Source organism: Diplotaxodon limnothrissa, linkage group LG10 (assembly GCF_057381915.1).
Source record: "Diplotaxodon limnothrissa isolate DT_005_m linkage group LG10, D_limnothrissa_male_GT1.1, whole genome shotgun sequence".
Lineage (NCBI taxonomy): Eukaryota > Metazoa > Chordata > Actinopteri > Cichliformes > Cichlidae > Diplotaxodon > Diplotaxodon limnothrissa.
In genome coordinates this window covers 17,079,388-17,103,446 of record NC_140605.1, presented here as the reverse complement: position 1 = coordinate 17,103,446, position 24,059 = coordinate 17,079,388, and the positions used below count along the sequence as shown (strand labels likewise).

Here is a 24,059-nt window from a genome sequence, read left to right as displayed (position 1 = left end):
CAGCAGGATTTTCCTATCCTCGGTCAGAAGGCACAGGTGACTTATATGATGAAAGAGAGGGTCCACAGCAATGAGAATTAGGGTTCCTTTAATCCAAACATCTCCAGAAGTGAATTCGTGTGAGTATATGTATATGTGTGTGTGGTTCTGTAAAATAACAGAAATTACAATTAGCAAACAATTAAAGTCAACCAAGCTGGTCTAAATAATACAGAAAGGGTTGAACAGAAATGACTAAACACCACCCCCTGGTGGACACAAATGTGCTGCTGCACAGGGATAGACTCCATCTTTACTTTGGGCAGCTCAGTTCACAAGGGTAGCGCCATTTTGGTCAAATCAGCGTGAATATACAGTGTCTCGTGGCTACACAAACCGCTGGAAAACTCTATAAAGGCATCACACAATGTACATAGGCAAGTGTATGATAAGTTACAACCATAGAACAAACAAATACAAGGCACTTACTTATCATTCACGCACACGCACGACACATGTTCAGCACAACAGCCCAGCTCCACCAGCGCTATCACGGTGAACCAGCGCAAACACAAACAAAGGATGGGAGGAATGTACCATCTTAGCAGTGGTTAGAGGGGGTCCGTGGAACAGTCTATATACACAAATCACAGGGGTTTTCTACAGTTACAATTTGCTCACCAGAATTGGACAGTAGAAGAATGGAAAACATTGACTGCTCTGATGAGTCTTGATTTCTGCTGTGACATCCCAACTATGTTTTATTGTCATAAGCACAGTAAAGAAACATATTCTCCTGTAATATAAAATTCTTCCTTTGCTGTCCACAATAGATGCCAAACAGAAATAAATTCACATGTAAAATAGATAATAATGGGCAGCATGGTGGTTAGCACTCAGGCCGGGGTCTTTCTGGAGTTTGCATGTTCTCCCCGTGTTTGTGCGGTTTCCCTCCGGGTACTCTGCTTCCTCCCACCATCCAAAAGACATGCAGTTGGTGGGGATAGGTTAATTGATTAATCCAAATTGCCCATAGATGTGAATGTGAGTGTGAATGGTTGTCCCTGTCTGTTAGCCCTGTGACAGACTGGCGACCTGTCCAGGGTGTACCCTGCCTCTCGCCCTGACAGCTGGGATAAGCTCCAGCGCCCCCCGCAACCCTGAAAAGGACAAACGGAAGCGAATGGATGGATGGAATAGATAATAATTTAAAGACAATAAAAAATCTCATAACTATAAATCAGCATGTATGAAATGCAGTAGGTTATGAACTCCTGTCAAGTGTTTGAGTCTAATGGCAGCAGGGAAGAAAGAGTTCTTCAGTCTGGAGATCCTCCATTTCACACTTCTGTACCTCCGGTCTGAGGTTGAAAGTGTGAGCAGTACGTGTTGGGGGTGGATAGCCTCCAAGAGGATGGATGCGGGTATCCAGTGGACTCTCTGACAGTAGGCAGCCTTCACCACTCTCAGGTGTTTGCAGTAAAAAAAATTTGCAAAAAATAGCCTGAAAGCTTAGTTCCAGCTGACCTTGTATCAACCATTCAGGTTGGTGCTGGTGGTGATATTTTCTTTAGTACCAACAGAGCATGCTTAAACACCCCAGCTTACCATCCATCCATCCATCCATCCATCTTGTTCCGCTTATCTGGGTCCTGGTCATGGGGGCAGCCTACGCAGAGAAGCCTAGCCCCTCCCTCTCCCCGCCCACTTCCTCCAGCTTGTCCAGGTGAACACCAAGGCTTACCACAGCTTACCAGAGAATTTTTAAATGATAGAATTGGCCAACTTATAATATTCAGGAGCTGGAATGGGCTCCAGCCCAATTGCGACCCTGATAAGGATGTGCAGAAGAGAATGGATGGATGGCTAATATTCAGGCTTTACCCAGGCCAGATCCGTACTTACTCTTTTATGTTAGGCTAACTCTCTCCCAGCTCTGTCACATTTACTGTGCTGGAATAGGAGAGTATCAATCCTCCCTGGTAACACAAACAGATTTTAATGTACCGTATGTTTGATTAATTGCTTGATTAATCACGCAGTCATGTCTAAATATACTCATTATCTCAGCTCTCATTTACTTGTACAGACTGTTTTACAAGAGCATGTAACGTGGGACAGATGTGGGGGCCCAGAGGCTGCAGCATGTGGCTTTTTCACATTCCTGTCACTGACCATGGCTGTAAACTCACACAGGTTAAGAACAGCAGCAAATCTTCAGTTTGGCAGTTGCAGGACAGTTTTCCAGGGAAATGACAGGCTGGAGTCTGAGTGGAACGCTTTCTTTACTGCTTCAGTGCCAAGTTAACTGAAGTAATTGTTCTGACTGTCAAGGAGGGTGAGACTGTTTTCAAACAGAGTAACTGGGGGGGAAATACGAGCAGCAAAGACACCCTGCCTTCACTCCTCCCTACCTTCAGCTGTAGCTCCCACGCAGAGACACAAGCAGAGGGAGAAGGTTCCTACATTAAAACAAGCTGCCCATTTCCCTTTTCCACATCTGTTTCTCATGCTGATGGCAGGATATAACCTGTAAAACAACAATGCTCAGTAATAGACACACTGAGGGGGAAGGTAATGGCTCTGAATCAGCAGATTCAGCTACTTGCCAGAGTTTTATCAACAAATGTGACCTCCTCTTTTAAAGGGTATGCTGTCATGGGAATGTAACAAGAGAAAGTAGGAGTGACTGATGGAGGTGGAGAAAGAGCAGTTGGACAGGAAGTGTAGAGAAAAAAAAGTAGTTTAAAAAATGAAAGGAAGATGCAGAAATACTTCGTAGATGAGCAGAGAAGACGATTAGAAAAGGAAAGAATTTGTGGAAAAATAAGAACATATGAAGGCGTGTCTGCTGGCGGACCGAATTCAGCTCCTTCAGCTCCTGGTGGAAATAATCACAGTCAGAAAAGACTGAGATGATGTGGACAGCAGCTGTCCTCCTGCTGCTTTTGCCTTCGCTTCTTTCCTACGCAGTATGTACCGCACTGCATGCTATGAATGTTTTTAACTTGTCATCTGTCTTATTGATCAATATCACTCCTCCATCAGGAGTTACAGCAGGAAGCTATAAATTATGACTTGTGAGGGAGCTCATTTAAAGGTGTTAAAGTGCTTCAAGAAATGCCCATATAATCACAGAGATTTAGAGGTTAGCCACAAATTCTTGTTTTTTTAAATTAGTTATATCATCTTTAAAATGATCATGTTATGAGTTTGTGTTTTAAATGAAAGAAAATAAGTATTTTTTAACAAAATATACAGGTAAAAGTATCTGTTATGCATATATATCCACATATTGTAAGTAGATTTTTTAATTTATTTTGCTGATGCAATAATGTGTAAGCAGCACGTTTCCAAAACGTTTTCTTAGGTGGAGTTTAACTCCTTATTAGAGCTGAGCAATCTTTCCAAGTAGGTTCAGTCACGTGAAACCTACTTGGTTTCAAAGGACTGTGCACAATTTCCATCCAAAATGTGCTGTAGTGGAACGATAAAGTGAAATACCTCAAAAGCCATATTTTACTGTCGGTTACAAATCTTTTTTCGGTTTATTGGAGTTACTCTCAGCCAAGTGCGATATTTGACCTACAGCACTGCTGATCCCACGATGAAAGTCTTTTTTTCCTTGTGGTGGTGGAGAAGTTAAAACACAACAGCTAATCAGGTTAAAACACTAACAGAGTGTCTACTTCCTGACTCAGGGGACTTGAGTCAGGAAGTAGACTACAAACTACATTTTCTGTAGTACATTTGAAATAAGAAACCATGTGATATATAAAAGGCAGAAAACAAACACAACGCTGACATTATTCAGTCTCTAATGAGCCACAGGAGTCATACTTTCCAGGCTAGTTACACATAAGTGCTGACTTATAGATTGAACTCTCTCATTGTCCTTTTCTCCTGATTTCCAGGACAAAGAGAACAGAGGTAATATAAACCAATCGGAATTAGACAATCGAGATTTCGCTGATGTTCCTGTCAAAGATCAGAGACCTCTTGGTGAAGTCAAAGGTCAGGACTCATGCACCATCCCGTGTGACATCACTGTCAAACTCCTGCGAGATGAGAAACAATCCATTTGTGGTAAAGCCTTTTCTGATTTGTTGTGCTGTTGTTAGCCCCATTACCTTCATGTGTTGTTCAGTGTGTGTACTTTTGTGTGTGTGTGTGTGTGTGTGTGTGTGTGTGTGTGTGTGTGTTCAGGTCAGCTGCAGCAGTCTTTGCTTGCGTTTGGACGCAGCAACAGAAAACTGATGAGGGATGTGATGGAGGCGCAACAGAGAGCTCTGGACATCCTAAGCAGTCAGGTTAAACATCTGTTAAACATCTGTTAAGTGTTTGTGATCGTCAGACTGGCTGAATGTATTTACAGTGATGTCATATTTCCAGGTCACAGAGTTGATGACCAAAGTGCAAACGCTCAGCTTGGAAGTTCAGAGAAGCAACACTGAGATGTACTCCATGAAACCTGTACAATCTCATGGTAACACACACACAAACACATACGATTGTGATTATAGAGCTTGAAAGACATAAACGCTAACTAGTAACACCCAGTGACATGGTGAATTATGAAAAGTACTGTACCTTTGGTGATTTAAGTTGTGAATCATTATTTAAGAAGCTACTGAAGTTCCTTCCCCTTCCTGTTTTTCTTCTAATAGGCTACCCCTTACAAACATAAGGTTTAAACAGTAGGTTCAATCCAGAGATCACCATATTAATGACATCCCCTGTTTAAACATCATATAGAGCCAAGAGCTGAGTTTAATGTGATCTATGTTTATAACAGCATATAAATAAAAGATAATGTGGATATAAACACTATGGCCTCCCTTTGAGGATATCTTTAAACCTGGTGCATAATTTTGTCCATTATTTAAAAATGAAATCACCAGTATATCAGTTTTAGAAAAAGGTTTAAATAGAATCAACAGAACAGCATTTTTTCAAAATCTGAGGTTCGTAAAAGTTTTTTTTTTCTGACCCACAAAGCCACACCAGAAGGTATTTAAACCTTTAGTACATCAGAAATCTTCAAAATCTGCAAATTTGGAGGTACATATTTTCCACTAGATGCTGAACTGCACCACTAACTTGTACAGTCTATCATAACTCAATAGTTTGTGCCTCATTTGAGTAACTAAACAGCTCTGACGGAGAAAAACAGAGAGAAAAACAGCTCTGACAAATATATAATGATTGTGCGGCGAAGGCGGAGAATAAATTGATGCCATTTATATTAAGCTCAGTGACTAATTATTACATGAAGTGCACAGTCCTTCAAGTCATTAGTGGCTATAAATCAAAAAAGTTGCTTCACCATAAATTTGATTAAATTACTCTCCTGGTGACCAAACAGAGTGTTTGTTGCATTGATTAGGACGAGACTGCAGCGACATCAAGGACAACCTCGTGTCAGTCGTCCCCAAGATCCCCAGTGGCATTTACATAGTCCACCCAGAGAACACTGACTCTTCATTTGAGGTACATGTATATAATTCATTCATTCACTCCTTCAGTGATTTATTCACTCTGTGGCCGACACTCAAAGCAAAGCTTGTCCTGCAGGTTTTCTGTGAGATGGACTATATGGGAGGCGGATGGACGGTGATGCAGAGGAGGAGTGACGGTTTAACTGACTTCAAAAGATCCTGGGATGGCTATGTCAATGGCTTTGGACACCTTGCAGGTTGTACATTATCAAAGAGATCCTCTTTGAGGTTGAACTGTTAAAAATAACATTAGATGGTGGTAAGCTAGATGCTCAAAATATACTTTATAGTATCAGCTAAAGAATGTTTTGGGAACCACTGACCAACATAATGTTCACTATCTGCTGGACCTGAGGTTGTGTGATTCGTAGGTTTCCATTGTGAGTGAATTCATTTGCCACAACAACCATAATTATCCATCACTTTAAGGCTTAATACAGTCTAAAGGTGTGCGTTACAGAGTATTTTGCTTTTGGAATCGACTTTCTTGTTGATCCAGTCTAAAGCAGCCATTGGAGGAACTGCAGTCTAGGAGGAACTTTCATTTTTTATCAATGGTTTTTGCTTGAGCAGCACATAAAGTTGTGCTAGCATAACAACTAGCACAGAGGAAACGTTAGCAAAGCATGAAGAGGATAAGTTTTAATAGGCTGCTGCTGTATATATAGGACTATCGGTGTATGGATGGCAGGCTAGCATTTTGATTCTGTTCCCAGTATTTATACTAAGGTTAGCTAGCCATCACCTAGTGAGGTATCATAGCATTTCCTCAAAGTTGTCACACCATCTCATTTTTATCAGTCTACACATATTGAGAACTATACCTTTCACTTCACCACTAAATCTCTCGTCTTGTGTTTAGGAGAACACTGGTTGGGCTTGAGGAAGGTGTTTCACATAGTAAACCAGAAGGATACTCGATTCCAGCTTCACATTGCTCTAGTCTCCCATGACGATGTCACCTCTTATGCATCGTATGATGACTTCCGCCTTGACAGTGAAATGCAGTTCTTCAGCATACACCTGGGCAGATATGCAGGTAGTGCAGGTATGGCTTAATAAGTTAAACTTCACAAAACAAATGTTATTTTTTTAAAATTGCTAAAGTGCAAATTAAAACACCGGCGACCGGTCCACTTGGTTATTTTGTGTCTCCTGCATGTCTGCATGGATTTCTGCGTGCTCTGGTGCAGGTGATGCGTTTCGAGGCTACAACCAGGAACAGAACCAGGACACGGCACCGTTCAGTGCCTCAGATGTCGACAATGATGGCTGCAACCCTTTCTGCTCCATTGGCAATTGCACGGTGGAGAGCTGCAGCATTCACCACAACCACACGGGGTGGTGGTTCAATCAGTGCGGTCTGGCAAATCTCAACGGCTCTCCCGAAGACACAGAGCGAAACCAGGGGCAGAGGACGCACATCGTGTGGGACACCTGGAGACACAACGGAGTCCCCTACACCATCAAATCTGTCACCATGAAGATCAGGAGGATTGCAACCAATAATTGAGAGATGATGGGAAGAAATGGATCATTTCAATGCATGACTAAAAGCTTCATTAAAACAGAATATAGTTCTTCTGGATTACTATTTTCACTGTGACCAACATAAAATAAAATAAAATCAGCCAATTACTTATGGTGTTCTTCTTCTTTTACACTAATTGCAAACTCTGCTGCATTCCTGTCAGTTTCAACTGATCTTGGTTCAGCTAACATACACACCAAGGTAAGGGAGGAGAACTTAAACTGATCCAGTCCAGTAGGTGGTGCTGTGAATCTCAGCAAAGTGTACCGATTGAGACCTACATCACATGCAGTTTATTAGTATTGACCAGATTATTTCTGTCACTATTGCAGCAGAAATAATCCGCAACCATGAAATCCAAGCCTGATTAGTAAAAAAGAAAAACCCTGCAAAGGTCTGATCAAACAGAAACTAAATGCGACCTCCCCAAATAAATACGTTAGCAAGCCAGAGGACCTCTGTTGCTTCAGACACCCAGAGTACCCTCCCTGCTCCACAATCAAATCACTGGATTAGAGAGAAAAGGTTACCGAGGCTACAGCTGAAAACTGGGGCTTCTTCTTCCCCGAGGTCACATTCACACTGACGTGTGAAACTGAATCAGCCCCCTGATTCATCTCAGTATAACCACCGTGTTGAAACAGTCTGCAGAAACCTCGTGGTTTCACCCCTTCAGGTGCATCACATGATAGTCATTGATTAAAAGCAATCAAGTTTGGTAATCCTGTAAGACAGTAACGACCAACAGTAGCTCATACCTGTCTCAAGGTCGTGGTGTTAAAGACTTCCTGTTTCAGTAAATCTTTTACCAAATGATGATTCAATCAGGAAAGTTTCATGCGCATCAGAACTTTTGAGCGCTCCAAGAATCAGACGCTGTTATTATCGTCTCTCCAGATGAGCACTAGACACTTTGCAGCTGTAATGAAAACCGCAGCCTCTTGAGCACGCTGGCAGGACCTCAGACTGTTTAGTTTCGCCAGAAAATCACAGAAACTGGTGTATTCTAATCTTGCAGGTGTCCAACAAACCAGCGGTGATACTGATTTCTTATTATTCACACATTAGAGAAAGAAAACACAGAATAAAAAACAAACTCGGGAGAGTCTGGAGTGTGTCTAAGTTTTACCTGTTACATAAAAAATAAGGAGAAGTAGAAGTAAAGAAGAGCGAGAAAATGGTGGGATTGGGTGAAGGAAGGAGCTGCAGGTTCAGGTTGGTTTATTGGACAAAGAACAGATGCACAGGCTGCAGAACAGCTGCTTCCACACAGGAAACAATTTGGTCTGGGCCTTTGTGTGCGTGTGTGTTTTTCTTGTTCTTCCTCCCCTCCTTCTTCAGAGTTCAGCCCAACAAAACATGAACTATGAGCGAAATATCTTGAACTCAGGTGGCTTCATCATTTCAAGTGACGTCTTTAAAGTATACGGCTTTGGTAACTCTACTCCAGTTAGCTGCAGCATTGTGGGGCTTACATGTACGGTGTCCTGTTGGTGCCAAAGTTTGTCTGTGTGTGTGTGATATGTGTGTGTTTGTGCTTGTGTGTTTTAGCATCAGTGATTCAGGTGATAACACTGAAGGAGCGCCTGCTCTATGTGTGGTCTGGTATGCCTACATATCACCGCAGTTAATCAATACGCACACCCACACATGAGGAGGACACACAAAGGACTGTCCAGGTACTTGTCCACTCAGTGCCCCTCAGTAAGAGTGTGTATGTTTAGGCTGACAGTGTTTACATCCAGATCTCAGGTCTGTTCTGTTCAGACGAGCAAATCTTAACAAAAACCCACAATGGTGACATTTGTCAGACTTTACCCCCATTGCCCTGACTATTCTCCCACTGAAATGTGACGCCCCTACGCCACGACACATCCAAACTGGCTAATCTTCAGCAATCAGGTCCTTAAAAGGCAATTCTCTCTGCCACAATTGTGCATTGGAGATCCTGCTTTATCAGGCTGATTTCACGCTGAGACTTTTTACAGACTGTAAGGGGTTTTTTCATGTGAAATTCAGCTTGAAAGCAGACAAAAAGTGCTCTCAGCTGACATAGGTAGCAACAAAACAAATAAAAGAATTATGGGACAATAAAGCAGAAGATGATCACAATATTGCTGCAAAGAGCTACTAAAAGCTGGACAGTTGTAAACACATGAACACATGTGATTGGGTACAGAGTTTTCCCACACTGGACCAGGATCAGCTGAGAGTGGGAGCACACAGGAAGCAAAGTCTACAGGGAATTTAAACCCTGAGGAATCTCATCTGCTGTTCATCAGCCATCAGTCACTTCTGCACGCATGTACACACACACTAAAACTCTCAACACGTACTCTAAACAATGCAGTTTAAAATAGCATCTTACGAGTCAAAAATACAACTATTGGTAAGACACTATATCATGAGAATATTTCATTTCTTTACTCCTATTATTTTTGTAACAAATCCACCTTTATTGCCACGACTAATACTGAGTAATATCAAAGAAAGAGATGAAGGACTTGGTGAAACCGCTGAGACAAATATGAACCTACATCTGTAGTAACTCTGAGCCTGTTCAGTCGCAACCCTGAGCTTCCTCCCACATCTGTAAAGTTCAATGCGTCACGTAAGGAAAAGTGTTGTGGGACCCAGAAGGATGCATTCTTTCTCAAGAACACAGAAAAAACCAGAGGGGGAGGGCGACAGAGAGACGGAGAGAGAGAGACGTGCCACAGACACTTGATTAGTCTTTCACATGAAACGGGAGCACAGCCTCTGCTGTCGATCACCTCCAGGATGAACCACAGACCGCTTGCAGTTCATCATGCCAGCCGGACTGCAGGTTACAGCGACAGCCCCAGAGCCAGGAGCCGTGATAACCTGCTCATGTACGATGATTTTGGAGAGGAAACGTGTTGCTCCGGACGATGCCTTGGGTAAGTCTGCCAGAGGTGTAGCAGGCATATATGCTCATCCTCTGCATCTTTTTGTTAAAATCATGGATAAGACTGACAGATTTTAAAAAGTTTGAAGGAGAAGATAAAACGTATTTGGACGCCTGATGGTAATTTTCACTAAATATTGCAAGCACAATGTTCTTCAGTTTGCATTCTTTAACTTGGAACCAGCAAAACAGCCACAGGTGCTCATTGGGTTTAACTCTAGGTCAGCGCTCTGGGATGGAGGGAGGGAGACTGATGTACATTAGAGAGTGTACTTCAGAACCCATGATCCATTAGTAAACGTAATTTAACTTATGAGTAACATAATGCTTATAATGTAAACCATTTTTTTTGCATTTCCTGCCTCGTTATTTACATTAGCCTCAGTGCTCAGTGCTACAGGATTTCTCAACCTCTTCTTATACTCCTCTCGTCACACACTGATGTCTGCTTGGGAATCCTTTTGGTCGTTCTGATGCACTGAGTACTTCGTTTTTATGTGCAAACCTTGTAAGCCATCATGGCATAAACAACAAACCTCATATGATGTAGCAGAACAGAATGTTAGATAATGCATCTTAAAAGAATATTAAGAAAGAAATACAGAACCAGGAAAATGTTGTAACTTGATACTATTTCATCTGTTCTCTAGGTAAAAGTTAACTTACATCTACTAATTGCAGATTATGGTAGGCAAGTATATGAATGAGGTTAACTGTGATTCAGTGCTCTCTCACGGGTGTGTGGGTCTCTCTCTCATTACTTGTGTGGATAGCACACCTGCACTGTTCTGGTTGAGAACTACATTGTGTGTAAATTCATGTGTGGACCATACACCGAGTGTTTTTTGTGTTTCTGGCAGCCACAGTAACTCTGAGCGACAGCTTATGGCTCGTCTCACTGCTGCTAAACGACGCCAGGCTCTCCGTGGACCTGCCTACATGTTCTCAGCTCCCTCAGTCAGCCTGTCAGAGGTTGAGCAGCGTTTCCTGGAAGCAGCTGAATACGGGAACATACCAGAGGTGCGGCGTATGCTGCTGCATGTACCCAACTTGAACGTCAACGCTGTTGACTACATGGGCCAAAATGCACTGCAGCTGGCAGTGGCCAACGAACATCTGGAGGTGACAGAGCTGCTGCTGGGGAGGGCAGACTTGGCCAGAGTGGGCGACGCTCTCCTTTTAGCCATCAGTAAGACCTGATTATTTATGTATGGCCAAAAACACATAATATGGCAAAATCTCTATATCACTCAAAAGTTCCAAAGATGTCAGACACAACACATTGCTTGACTGGATGGAACCACAGTTATGTAACCGTTTATCCGTTAATCTGTGTCCTTACATAGCTGTGTCTCTTTATGAGTCTAGTGACATTGCTTAATAATAATGATTAATTGCCTCAGTACTGTTAACCCCTCTGTACCACAGCCTCTGAGTCAAGTTTCTCATACATCCTGCAGCCACTCAGCCGCCTGCAAAAATGTTACCACAGTTGCATTGGCATTTTTCTGCTCAAACGGGCCAGACTTGGACCATTTCTGGTGAAATACTTTGTGTTTAGTTTGAGGAGATTGTTGATGACTACGTTTTTACATTTTACTTATTTCTTTATATTTTGCTAGGACAATGGGAATGTAGTGTATAAAGCAAAAAGAGTGCAATTCTAACAAACTTCAAAATCAATGTTTGGTATCACCACCTTTATTCTTTAACATAGTTTCAGCTCTTGTAGCTTCATTCTCTGGTCTGTTGAAGGAAATTCAAAGTTTTACTTTGGATGTTGGCTGCCTTCTGTTCTCGTCAAGATCTCATACTGCTTAAATAATGCTGATGTCCGAGCTCTGGGGAGGCCAGTCCATCACTGATAGTATGCAAGTGTGTGTTTTTCTATACAGGTATGCTTTTACTAATCATTGGCAGTGTGTTTGGGATGACTGTCATGCTGAATAATGAAGCCACTGACAATCAGATGCTTTTCAGATGGTATTGCACGACGGATCAAAATTAAAAAGTTTACTTTTCTGTGTTCGTAATTTCATTGGTTTTAACAACATCTTCAACACCACTGTCTATGATGCCTGAAACCTTTAAAGACTCTCCACCAACTTACTGTTGTACGTCTCTGCTGACCTCCTTCATACATAATAATGATGATTTGAACCAGAATGTTCATATTTGGATTCAGTGCTCAATATGACCTGTTGCTAGAGATTTTCAGTCCACTTATTGGGAAATTTGGCAAACCTCAGTTTTCCTGTTTTCCTTCTTTAAGAAGGTCTTCTTGACAGCCACCCTTCCAATGAGGCCAGTGAACAGTAAATGGATCAGCTGAAGGTTCAGATGCGTCTCTCAGGTCTGGACTAAAAATGAGGGGAAAAGAAGCCAATGCCTAAAGAAAAACCTTTGAAAGGCCCTGAGAAATCCTGGAGAACTACTGCCCAAGACGACTAAACTTTGGCTTTTGCAAAATCCTGTCTAGCTAAGTTGCCAACATGTTAATTTAGCACGAGTACAAAAGACTAGACTTTTAGCCTCTTCTGTTAGCAGTTACAAGATTTAAAAGATTGTTGCTTTAAAAAAGACAATATTAAAGGTTGGTTCCATTGTTCAGGAAGGCTGAGGATGTATGTTTTCTTCTTTAGTAAGTCATCATTTAAAAAAAAAAAAAAATACAGGCGATGTAGTATTGAAAAACTGTGACCAACCTGAGTAGATAGCCTATATCAGGGGTTCTCCAAGTATGGCCTGTGGGATAACGGCGGTCCTTATCAAAATCTATTATGCACTGCAGGCATTGGAAGGAAAATATACATTTAATTTCTCCACAGTTTATGTTTTAAGGTAGTAAAATATGAGTTCAAAGGACCATTTTCTTTCAAGTTGAGCTATTCTGTTTGAGCCATTATGGCATGCTAACAAATGATTAGGAAATTTAACAACTACTTCAGTAATGGTTAAAAATACTTTAAACCAGCCCCCCCAAAAAACTGCAATAATGATCACAAACTCCAGCAAACTACCAAATGCTATGTAAGCTAACATTTTAGAGTTATCGTTAAGATTCAGTAATTTTAGCAACAGCAGTGTAAATGAAGTTGTACCACCAACAAGTTTGCTCCGTTTTTGTTTTAGGTAAAGGTTATGTTCGCATCACAGAGACTTTACTGGGCCACCCTTCATTTAGAGACGCCCGTCGTCTAACAGCAAGCCCCGTTCAGGCAGACATGTTGGATGACTTCTATGCTTATGATGAGGACGGGACAAGGTATGTGTGAGGAAGAGGTGTTTCATTACTTACATTTGTATATTTGTTTAAGGTAATAGCGGACACTTTATTAGGCACATTTGCATTTCAGGAAAACATTTGGAACATGCATAAACATGAGACTTTTTTAGATATGTATTGAGTATTTATTAAACACCTCAATGGTTTGTGTGATTCTGTCTTTCAGACACTTGAGCAGCTACTCAGTTTATGGTGGGCAGATGCTGTAAGATAAAGAGACAGTATTAGCCACAAATGTATCCAGTTATTGTGTGGTTAAGAGAAGTGTGGGTAGTGTATTTATGCGATAATCATGAACATGGGTGCTGATGGAAAGAAGGAAGTGGGGTGGGGGATGAGCATGTTATGAGCAAGGTGTGGCTTATCAGCAGCAGCAGACTCTTTCTTTTGCTATTGCTGCTTCATAAAGCTGTTGTGTGAAGTTTGCAAATTAAAGCTTCAATAAATAAAATAGCAAAACTTGTGTTTTATAAAAACAAGTTCCTGACATGCAGATCTCTCCTTAATATTTGGTTTCAAGGCTCGTTTTTGCTTTCATCATGCAGCTACATGCAGCTTTTTTTTTTTCCACTGGCAACTAAGTTTGTTTGCATTAAAGAAACTAAGTTTAGAAGTCCTGGCAGATGGATTTAGCAGCAAATCATTTTCCTGTTTACAGTCTTTGTGCTAAGCTAGTTCTGGCAGTAGCTTCATATGTGCTGATTGGAGATATTATATCTAATCTATCTCTGAACAAGAAAGCAGTTAAATATGTTCCACAACTGTCATAGTCTCATACGAGTCAACAACAAGAAGCTGACAATAGGGGGGTAGTGAGGTATAAATGGAAATGTCCATGCTTGGTGACGCAATGTAACTATGATGGATGCACTGACTGCTCCAGCTGCTGCTATTTTTTTTTTTTTTGCTTTTTTGCAGTTAGTTTGCAGAAAAGTTCATTAAATAAATTCATAACATTCATAAAAATGTTGAAACTTAAACCTCGTTTGCAGAAACGAAGCTAAGGCGAATGCTGATACTGCGTACTATCTGCATGTTTCTCTGTGTGTAAATTCCTGCAGGTTTTCTCATGACGTGACTCCAGTGATACTGGCTGCACACTGTCAGGAATATGAAATTGTTTACACCCTGCTAAGTAAAGGGGCTCGCATCGATCCGCCTCATGACTACTTCTGTGGCTGTGACTCGTGCAACTACCAGCAGCAGTTTGACTCCTTCAGCCACTCCCGATCGAGGATCAATGCCTACAGAGGACTCGCCAGTCCTGCTTACCTCTCCTTGTCTAATGAGGATCCAGTGCTGGCAGCACTGGAGCTCAGCAATGAACTGGCCATGCTAGCTAATATTGAGAAAGAATTTAAGGTACAAATACAACGACAAGAACAAAAATGCAAACACAAGTCCGGCAGAACTAATGTGCACTGTCTGTTATCACTGCTGTACACATACCCTAAAACATACCCATGAACATTTTATAAACCTTAAGAGAAGAACAGACGAGGGTCTAGATCCTGTGGTCACTGTTCAGATTTTTGGTTTGACACATAAACAACAGCTGTAATTATTGCTGGGCTCAGAGTACCAAAGTATGCTGTGGGTACTGTACAATAAATAAACAACAGGATGCCTGAGCAGAGATGTCCAAATACAGCCTACACATTTTTTTCTTGATGTTCATGCTGTGAAAAGTATTTGCCCCCTTCCCGATTTCTTATTCGTTTCCATATTTGTCACACTTGGAAGAACACAAAGGCTTGCTAACATTGCCAAGACTTTTGGGAAATATTCTGTGGGCTGATGAGACAGAAGTTGAACTTTTTAGAAGCTTTGTATCCTGTTACATGTGGCATAAAACTAGCAAAGCATTCCATAACGAAAACATGACAACAGCCAAACACGGTGGTGGTGATGTAGTGTGATGGTCAGAGGCTGCTTTGCTGCTTCAAGACCTGGATGACTTGCTGTTGACTTGATATATTCATGAATTCTGCTCTCTAACAGGAAATCCTGAAGGAGAATGTCCATTCATTCCCTGAAGCTCAAGAGCACTCAGGTTAAGCAGCAATGACATGGAGTGGCCTAGTCAAAGTCTGGTCTCAGACTTTGACTTTGACTAGACGGAGATGCTTTGACATCACCGTAAACAGACTGTTCAGGCTCAAACACCCTCCAATGTGACTGAATGACAACAATACTGCATGGAAGAGTAGGCTAAAAATTCCTCCACAGCGTTGTGAAAGACTCACTGTCAGCTTTCAGAAATGCATGATTGCTGTTTTTGCTACTAGAAATAGCACAAACAGTTATTAGGTTTAGGGGCAAGTGTGGATAGCTTTTTGCTCTCAATAAATGAAAACATCATTTAAAAACTACCTTTTGCATTTACTTGCATCTTACTAGCATCTTACCAAATCATCTCAAATGTTTCACTCCTGATGCACATTTCCTCCATCATGTTTCTAGAATGACTACTCCCGCCTTTCGAGCCAGTGCAAGGATTACGTGGTGGGCCTTCTGGACCTGTGTCGCAGCACGGAGGAAGTTGAGGCCATATTAAATGGAGAAACTGACTCGGACGATAGCTATGATGTACCAGGTCGCCCCTCCCTCACACGGCTCAAATTAGCCATCAAATACGAGCTCAAAAAGGTCAGTGTGTTCTCAAACAGGCAATGACACAGCAGCAGGATAAAACATGGGTTTTCTGAGCAAGTTAGAAGTATTGCAAACATTTATCTGTGCTATGGGAGCAGCATAACCCATTTAGATTGATATCCTACTAAAAACTGTCATTGTCATTCCAGTTGTGGACGACATAGAGCCAAACTGATATGTTGGCCGATAACAGCTATTTGCCGATATATCAGTATTGGCAAATAATTTCCATTTTTAGGTTGATAAATGAAAACTAAAGAAGAGAACGAAGAAACATCGCTCAACTGTGTTGCGAAGGTTATTACGTAAGTTTTCCACTAGAAGGTGCTCTGCAGCTCCCGTGTTGGAAAAGTATTCAGAACAACCAGCTGATCTGAGCAGAGTTGGGCAGAGTGTAAACGAGTCATGTGACAATAAAACAAGTTTATTTTTAAACTGCTTTGTTATACTATCTTAGTAAAAAGTAACTACACAACACATTTTGGGGAATTTTTTTTTCTAGTGTGCCTGAAAGAAAAAAAAAAAAAAAAAAAAAAATCGGCTAATATATCAGATTTTTAAATCACCAAATATCAGTAATGGTGTCTGTCTAAAAAATTCTATATGAGTTGGACTGTCCGTAACATTACTGCATGAGGGTAACAAACTTTTAAAATCAGACAAATATCCAAAGGTGAGAAAAACAACAACAACAACAACAACAACAGCTATGGATGCTGGGAAACAATGTCTAATTTTAAGATCAATTTAAAAAAATAGAAATGAAAAATGGAATTTATAGTGTGAAACATCAAAATGCTGTCGACAAGTGTTTTTAATATAAAGATATTTGTAGCACTTAGTCACGTTGAGCTGAGTCTGAACTCATCTGTGTCATGATACGTTGTGTGGCAGGCAGGGGAAGGACCCAAGATGCAGATTCGCAGACACGGGGATAAACTCAAAAACACAGCTTTATTGCTGGCCACGGGAGGCAATACAAATAAACTAAAACTGGGAAAACTAAAGCATGAACTGTACAAGGGAACCGAACCACGGGGAGAATTACACACAACATGAGGGAGAACGCGACGCCGAACAGAGGGAGACTCAGACAGAAATACACAGAGGGTAAACGAGGAAAGTGGGCACACACGGGGAACACAGGTGACACTGATAATCATAACGAGACAGGGCGGGGTGAACTGAACATGACATGTACAGGCACAGAGGTTCAGACAGGAGGAGAGAGAGCACGGGGAAAACACAGACATAACGGGCTGGGGAAACATGAAACAACCACAAAGGGAGACGAGGGCTCATAAATACATAGAGGGCACACAGGGGGGAGAGAGCCATGAAGGGAAAACACTTAGGGAACAACACAACAGGGCAACTCAGAAAACATGGCCTAAATAAGGAACAAAATACAAAAATACATGAAAACTAAGAATACTGGGCCCACATGGCCCAGGACCATGACAATCTGTCTTCATTTCTAATTGCAGCTGTCTGATGTAATCGTTTTAGAAGCCAATTTGTGTGGTTTAAATCATTAATCAGTTTGTAAAATGCCAGAAAATTACTCTTCATAAATCGATTAAATGTTCAGATCAATAAAAACAAAAATAAATCTGCTCTAGTTTCAGCTCTCAGGTGTAATGGATTTCTGCTTTTCTCTGTTTCAAATAAATAAAAATAGAATCACACTTTAAGGATTCTACCTTAAGCTTCCAGTAGCCTTTATGTCACGGTCCGGGGCAGCGGCCGTGTGAAGAGTGGAAAGGAGGACTCAAATGCAGCACTTACTCAGATGTAAAGGCGATTTATTGACAATATCAAACATAAAGTGGAGATGGCAAAACAGAACTAAGGATGAACTAAACTGGGTGAAACTACACAAAGGAGTGGCAAACCTGAACATGAAGGGAGAACAGCAGGGAGAGCACGCAGGGGATTTCACAGGATATGAACACAGACGACGCGACGAGGAGCAGAGGAAATCACACACTATAAATACACAAAGAGACACTGGGAAATCACACACAGGTGGAGGAAACAGCTGGACCTGATTAACCTGACGAGACAGGGGAACACTAACACCAGGGACCAACAGAGGGAGCACAAACCCAGAACCCAGTGTCTAAAATCCCAAACACAAACCATCCCAAAACAGCCATGAATAATAATGAAAGTAATAACAATAAAGAACATAAACATAAAGTCACTGAGTCATGGTCGCAGGACCATGACACTTTATTTTCCCGTTTCCTTCTCCTTAACTCTTCTGTCCTACTTCTTTCATCTGTGCCTTTCAGTTTGTGGCTCATCCTAACTGCCAGCAGCAGCTGCTGAGTATCTGGTATGAGAACCTGCCTGGCCTGAGACAACAAACCACTGCCATCAAACTGCTGGTGGTGCTGGCGGTGGCTATAGGACTGCCTGGACTGGCTGTGGCTTACTGGATTGCCCCATGCACCAGAGTAAGTAATATTTACATCCATAAAGATCATTCACAGTACAAGCTTTCCTCTCACCCTTCCGTTATTCCATCTCTCATTCTCAGGTGGGAAAAGTGATGCGTAGCCCCTTCATGAAGTTTGTGGCTCATGCCTCATCCTTTACAATTTTCCTGGGTCTTCTCATCCTGAATGCTGCTGACCGCTTTGCAGGCACCACCCTGCTGCCAAACATGACACACCATCAGCTCCCGGGCAGCTCTGACCCTCTGCTGCTCTACCGCATGACTACAACACCCTTCACTTGGATGGAGATCCTTATCATCTCATGGGTCATAGGTGAGCATAAGATGATGATAGATAATAAAAAAGCAAACAATTAAAAAAACAACTGAACATCTGCCGAATCATGTCATTTGTGTTCTTGTGCTCCTGCTGCAGGTATGATTTGGGCAGAGGTAAAGGAGATCTGGAGTCAAGGACCAGGGGAGTACCTGGTTGAGCCGTGGAACTTCTTGGATTTTGGGATGCTCGCCATCTTCCTGGCTTCCTTTAGCTGCCGCTTCTCTGCGCTGAGACATGCTAACTTAGCACAGACCTCTGTGTATGCAAAATACACAACGCTGATTAATGTCACACTGCCTAAGGAGATACGCTACTTCACTATGGGTGAGCAGTTTCACATTTTCACACATCGCATGAACTAATTCAAATACCATGATGTGCTTGATTTATACAGCAGCAAATCACTTGAAAAGAACCCCCAACAACCAGACAACCCCCTATAAACAAGTACTTGGTGACAGTGGGAAGTAAAGACTCCTTTCTAACAGGAAGAAACCTCTAGCAGAGAGGGGTAGCCATGCGCCATGACCGATTGGGGGTGAGGGGAGAGTCTTTACAGGACAATCTGTGTTATAGTAGAGCCTTTACTTTACAATATTAAGCACCTTGAAGTGACTGTTGTTGTAATTTGGCACTGTATACATAAGATTGAATTGAAACAGAACAAAAGACACATGTTTCCTTCCTGCTGGGAGACACTGCCATGAGGTGATGTGATTGGCTGGAAACAACTTTTAGGCAGGTTACAAGCATCAAAGTAACATCGGCAGAAATGCCAGAACCCAAGGTTTCAGAGCTGAAGATTGATTTATAAGGAAAAGATTCACTTCACTTGTTCATGGCTTTAATGTTGTGTCTGTTGTAGCTGTCAGTCTATAGATGTAAAAAGTAAAAAGTATCACTGTCGCCCTAGATTTTCCTGTGCTTATTGGCAAATTAACTTTTGTTTTTTCCTTCTCTTTAAAGAGAACAAGATGAAATTAAGCCGCGTGGCTAACACATCCTTTGTTAAATAGCCTTTTTAGTGCCCGGCTTGTGCTCATTTATCAAAATAATCTTCAGTGTGCCTTAAAACAATAATTGCAAGCTTTAATCAAAGGTGATTTTCTGACTTACGCTTGTGTTCTTTTGTAGCTCGTATCGAGTGGGTGGCGTCAGATCCCCAGTTGGTATCAGAGGGCCTGTACGCGGTCGCAGTGGTGCTGAGCTTCTCTCGGATTGCTTATATCCTCCCGGCCAACGAAAGCTTCGGTCCCCTGCAAATCTCTTTGGGAAGGACAGTAAAGGACATTTTTAAGTTCATGGTCATTTTCATCTTGGTCTTTCTGGCGTTCATGATCGGCATGTTCAACCTGTACTCTTATTACCTGGGTGCAAAACAAAATGATGCCTTCACAACGTAAGTCAATACCAGTGAACATCTGAATTTGTTTTTTTATCTATTTATTTTTTTCATCAACTTGCACAGACGAATTCATCATGAAACTTGATTCAATTCTTGATCAACAATGGATTACCAATCCAAACCAAGGATATCACCACAAGGGTTCACAGATATTTTATATCCTGATCCTTTCTAACTATTCTTATCCAAGATCTGAGAGCTGTTTCTTTGGTAGACCCACTCATTTTGTGGTTATTACAGTTAAAAGAAGCCCCAACATTTTTGTGGCTTGTCACCATTTAAAACCAAGCCCTTGGGACCCTTATCACTGGTTGTGGTTATAGTGTGGGCAAAACTTATCATCAGTGCACCCAGGAGGGATTTGATCTCCCTACAGCTGAAGAAGTTTTGAGTCCAGAAAAAGTTAAAGTATCTTGGATTTCAAAACAAAGAGCAAAATTATGTGGCAGCAATGAAAAGAATCTTGCATTTATCTTGGGACCCATTAGCACAAATAGTTACAGCTAAACCTTTACACAGTCATAATAGAGTATTATAAAAATATGACATGTTGCCTCAAAATCAGATTCATTGTGCCAAATAAATTCATGCTAAACTTGCATGTTTGTGCAATAATGTCAACACTATTCTGAATTATTCTGTAATTTTAACTCCAAAAAACATTTTGTCCTTCTGTTGATTTACTAAAAGAGTATCTCTGACGTTGATGGTGTACGGCTGGTTTGAATTCAAAAATAACTTCCCTCTGTTCTCCCTCTGTCCCTTTATTCGTCTGTGCATCCGTCCAGCCTGGAGGAGAGCTTCAAGACATTGTTCTGGGCTATATTTGGACTGTCTGAGGTCAGATCCGTAGTGATCAACAACGGACACAAATTCATCGAGAACACTGGTTACGTCCTGTACGGAGTTTACAATGTTACCATGGTGATAGTGCTGCTCAACATGCTCATTGCCATGATTAATAGTTCCTTCCAGGAGATTGAGGTAGGTCATTAAGACGGTAAATCATTCTGTGCCCCAGATGCATGCTTGAAAATATGAAGCATGGGCTGAAAAAGCAGCCCCACATGTAGCGCACGTTGAACTGGTACTTATATAGCACTAACTCTAACAAAGATTCACTACAAGGTTCATTCACCCAAGCACACACACATTCATAAAGAGAAATAATGTCATTTAAATTAAGATATAAAGGGAAGCAAATTACTTTAATTTATTTGTGTCACAGAATGTGAATACAACTAAATTAAATCAGGGCCTTTTCCTTTACCCAGCAATTATGCCTGTATAGACCCACCTGTGGGTAAAGTGTCCTGCTGTGTGGACTTGGTAAACCCCCACTTATCCCATCTGAGCCCCAATTAGGTGAGCCCACACAGGGTTGACAGCAGTGTTGGCCTTGGAGTCTCTATAAGAGTTTTCTGTAAGCCGCTGTGGGTTGCCCACAGAAAACCTACGTGAGCCCCATGTAGGCTAGCCCATGAGGGGCCCATAGCAGTTTTATCCCTTTGCCCTCCCAAGAAGTAATTCTGTGGGTGCTCCACAGTGGATGCATCTAATGTAGTGCCCATAGTAATTTTTTCCTTTTGGATTCCTGTGAGGATTTTCATATAGTGAGCTTACCCATAGAAAACCCTCACTAAAACACCTATGGGTTAGCCCATTAAGGCCCCACATTAGTTTTACCCCCTGGGCTAACCCATAGGTGTTTTCTGTGGGTAACCCATAGTGAATTTACCCTGCTCACTGCTTACTCAGGTCCACACTTCACCCATACCTACCCACTGTGTGCCCATGCGGGTATGTTTGCTGACACATTGTTTATAAAAAGGCGAGCCTATATAGGGAAACGTGATTATTGTGGAGAAGACGAAACTGTTGAACATATTTTATTACTTTGTCAGAGGTAGTATTAACCTGAGTTAGGATTTGAGTTTTCCTTCTTTTTTTTCTTTGAGGGCAAGTGGCTCCATAGTAATTGACATGTTTGCTTAACAAGCAAGAGATCCTTGGTTTTAACTTTGGGAGGAGACATAAATGTATTTGGAGTTGTGTGAGGAAGGACTGTTGTTAGAATCTGCTATGTCAATATGTGGAGACCCCTTGTGAATAAAGGAGTGGCTGGTCCACACTTCATACCAACTGGTGGTTGTAATGCACCACAGGCTTTTCCCCCTTCTGTACTGTCAAACATGTATATTTCCCTTCCCTGATACATTTCCCCGTTTTCGTCGTGATTTTTAATTTTTTTTAGGATGATGCTGACGTCGAGTGGAAGTTTGCTCGTGCAAAACTTTGGTTCTCCTACTTTGAGGAGGGAAGGACACTCCCTGTGCCCTTCAACCTAGTCCCCAGCCCAAAATCTATGCTCGGACTGGCCACAGGCATCAAGTCCTTGCTCCTGCAGTTAGTTGAAGGACACAGCAAAGAGAAAAATGAGACACAACTCAACCAGGTACCACACAGTATGGCGATTAATTCCCTAATATATCCAATGTTTATCCTTACGCAGCTTGAAAGGTAACATGATAGTTCAGCGTTAGTGGCAGAGCCTTAGCACCTCCCAGTGGTATTACTGCCACACCACAGAAATGTCACAATTCTGTTCAGCTAATTTGAGCTCAATTTTCCAGCTTGGAGTAAGCAAAAACTCAGGATATGGTGCTTCTACCAGCCGAACCAGATATCAGGCACGTGTTTGTGTATTTCACTGTTTTAAAACATAATTTTATTACTTGTTTTAATGTGTTATTTTTGCACAGAACATTTTGTTCATAATTCGAACCCCTTTCCCTTTACTGGTTACAGAAGATCATGAAGCGGCTAATAAAGCGGTACATCATCAAAGCACAAGCAGACAGAGAGAGCGATGAGATCACTGAAGGTAAAATAATAAAGAGCACCATTTGTCCTCCCATGCTGGCATCAACATTTTCTTTGATAGCTTTGCATCTATTTTTTTTTTTAATCCAGGAGAGCTGAAAGAAATCAAGCAGGACATTTCCAGTTTGCGATATGAGCTGCTAGAAGAAAAAGCACAAAACCTGGAGACGCTCGATGGGCTGCTGAAGAGGCTGGGAGAGATCAGTACGCCTTCATCATAGCAATGTCTGTCATAAGTGAAGAGCGCAAAGATTAAGTGCCTATTCACTGTCAAAAGATGCTGTATACATAGTGACACAACATTACTAACGATAAATGACAATGCACGTATGTGAATATAAACATTAAATATAAAAGGTCAAATGTATGTGACCGACAGTGTGATACACATTTTTTTGTAAAGTACAGACTCAATTTAAATATTCTATACTTATCTGCACACACACACACACACACACACACACACGGAGTACTGTCCAAAACTCACTACCTATCATTTCTTCATATTTTGCTTCCAGGTGGTCAGACCTTATTGTAATTTTTAAGCTGGTCTTAATCAATAGTTCTCCAGCTTTCTGAAGCTCTTTCAAAGTTTTTCATTTCATTTCACTAATTTTTCAGTCCAGTCCTTGTACCTGACCATTTTCATGCCATTTAACCCTGATCTATGAGTTATAAATCTAATTCAACATAGCAAAGAATACATTTAAATTGTACATTTAGGCATTTTGTTAGTAGCAGTCAATTGTTTTCCTTAATCAAATCTACAAAAAAAGCCAACGATAACACAGTTTGACAGGCATGAAATGGTACTTTTGCACCAACAATGTGATTCCTAAAAGATATATTCGTAAAAAAAACTGGGATATCTTGGCATGGTGTGCAGTATATCCTCAAAATCTCCAATGGGCAGGAAACCGGACAGGTGAGGGTCAAAAGAAGAAGTGGCAGATCTATAAATTATGGACAGCACAAATGAAAAATAAAATCAGCAAAGACCTGACAGGACCTGAGTGATGCATCTGGCCTTTCAGTCAATCTATTACTGTTCAATGAAGTAGAGGAAAATGGTCTCAGTGTAAGGGTGGCTGTCAAGAAGCCATTCTTAAG

At 41.4% G+C, this 24,059-nt stretch overlaps 2 protein-coding genes across 3 annotated transcripts; both read left to right on the top strand.

The window, feature by feature from the left end:
• Positions 1 to 2,745: 2,745 nt before the first annotated feature.
• On the top strand, positions 2,746 to 7,103 carry angptl5 (angiopoietin-like 5). Its single transcript, XM_085363755.1, has 8 exons — positions 2,746 to 2,951; positions 3,894 to 4,065; positions 4,186 to 4,289; positions 4,372 to 4,465; positions 5,366 to 5,469; positions 5,554 to 5,674; positions 6,340 to 6,525; positions 6,671 to 7,103. Exons 1-8 carry the CDS (start codon positions 2,895 to 2,897, stop codon positions 6,988 to 6,990), a joined length of 1,158 nt encoding a protein of 385 aa, XP_085219881.1. The 5' UTR covers positions 2,746 to 2,894; the 3' UTR covers positions 6,991 to 7,103.
• A 2,669-nt stretch (positions 7,104 to 9,772) lies between these two features.
• Positions 9,773 to 23,220, top strand: trpc6a (transient receptor potential cation channel, subfamily C, member 6a). Of its 2 annotated transcripts, none has more exons than XM_085363754.1 (14): positions 9,773 to 9,929; positions 10,804 to 11,126; positions 13,070 to 13,202; positions 14,285 to 14,585; positions 15,687 to 15,872; positions 18,176 to 18,340; positions 18,424 to 18,655; positions 18,758 to 18,985; positions 19,796 to 20,060; positions 20,855 to 21,050; positions 22,321 to 22,521; positions 22,700 to 22,756; positions 22,875 to 22,950; positions 23,040 to 23,220. In XM_085363754.1, the coding sequence occupies exons 1-14, from the start codon at positions 9,790 to 9,792 to the stop codon at positions 23,168 to 23,170; spliced, it is 2,634 nt and encodes an 877-aa protein (XP_085219880.1). In that variant the 5' UTR covers positions 9,773 to 9,789; the 3' UTR covers positions 23,171 to 23,220. The 2 variants fall into 2 exon arrangements, with proteins under 2 accessions (XP_085219880.1, XP_085219879.1); XM_085363753.1 differs by having other exon boundaries at positions 10,798 to 11,126.
• The last annotated feature ends 839 nt before the right edge of the window (positions 23,221 to 24,059 follow it).

Excerpts from the sequence above, each read along its gene's own strand:
- angptl5 (XM_085363755.1), top strand. The coding sequence starts at position 2,895 with ATGATGTGGACAGCAGCTGTCCTCCTGCTGCTTTTGCCTTCGCTTCTT. Across the intron at positions 4,066-4,185 it reads TGAGAAACAATCCATTTGTG|GTCAGCTGCAGCAGTCTTTG; the intron begins GTAAAGCCTTTT and ends GTGTGTGTTCAG. Across the intron at positions 5,675-6,339 it reads TGGCTTTGGACACCTTGCAG|GAGAACACTGGTTGGGCTTG; the intron begins GTTGTACATTAT and ends TCTTGTGTTTAG.
- trpc6a (XM_085363753.1), top strand. The coding sequence starts at position 9,790 with ATGAACCACAGACCGCTTGCAGTTCATCATGCCAGCCGGACTGCAGGT. Across the intron at positions 14,586-15,686 it reads ATATTGAGAAAGAATTTAAG|AATGACTACTCCCGCCTTTC; the intron begins GTACAAATACAA and ends TCATGTTTCTAG. Across the intron at positions 18,341-18,423 it reads GGATTGCCCCATGCACCAGA|GTGGGAAAAGTGATGCGTAG; the intron begins GTAAGTAATATT and ends TCTCATTCTCAG.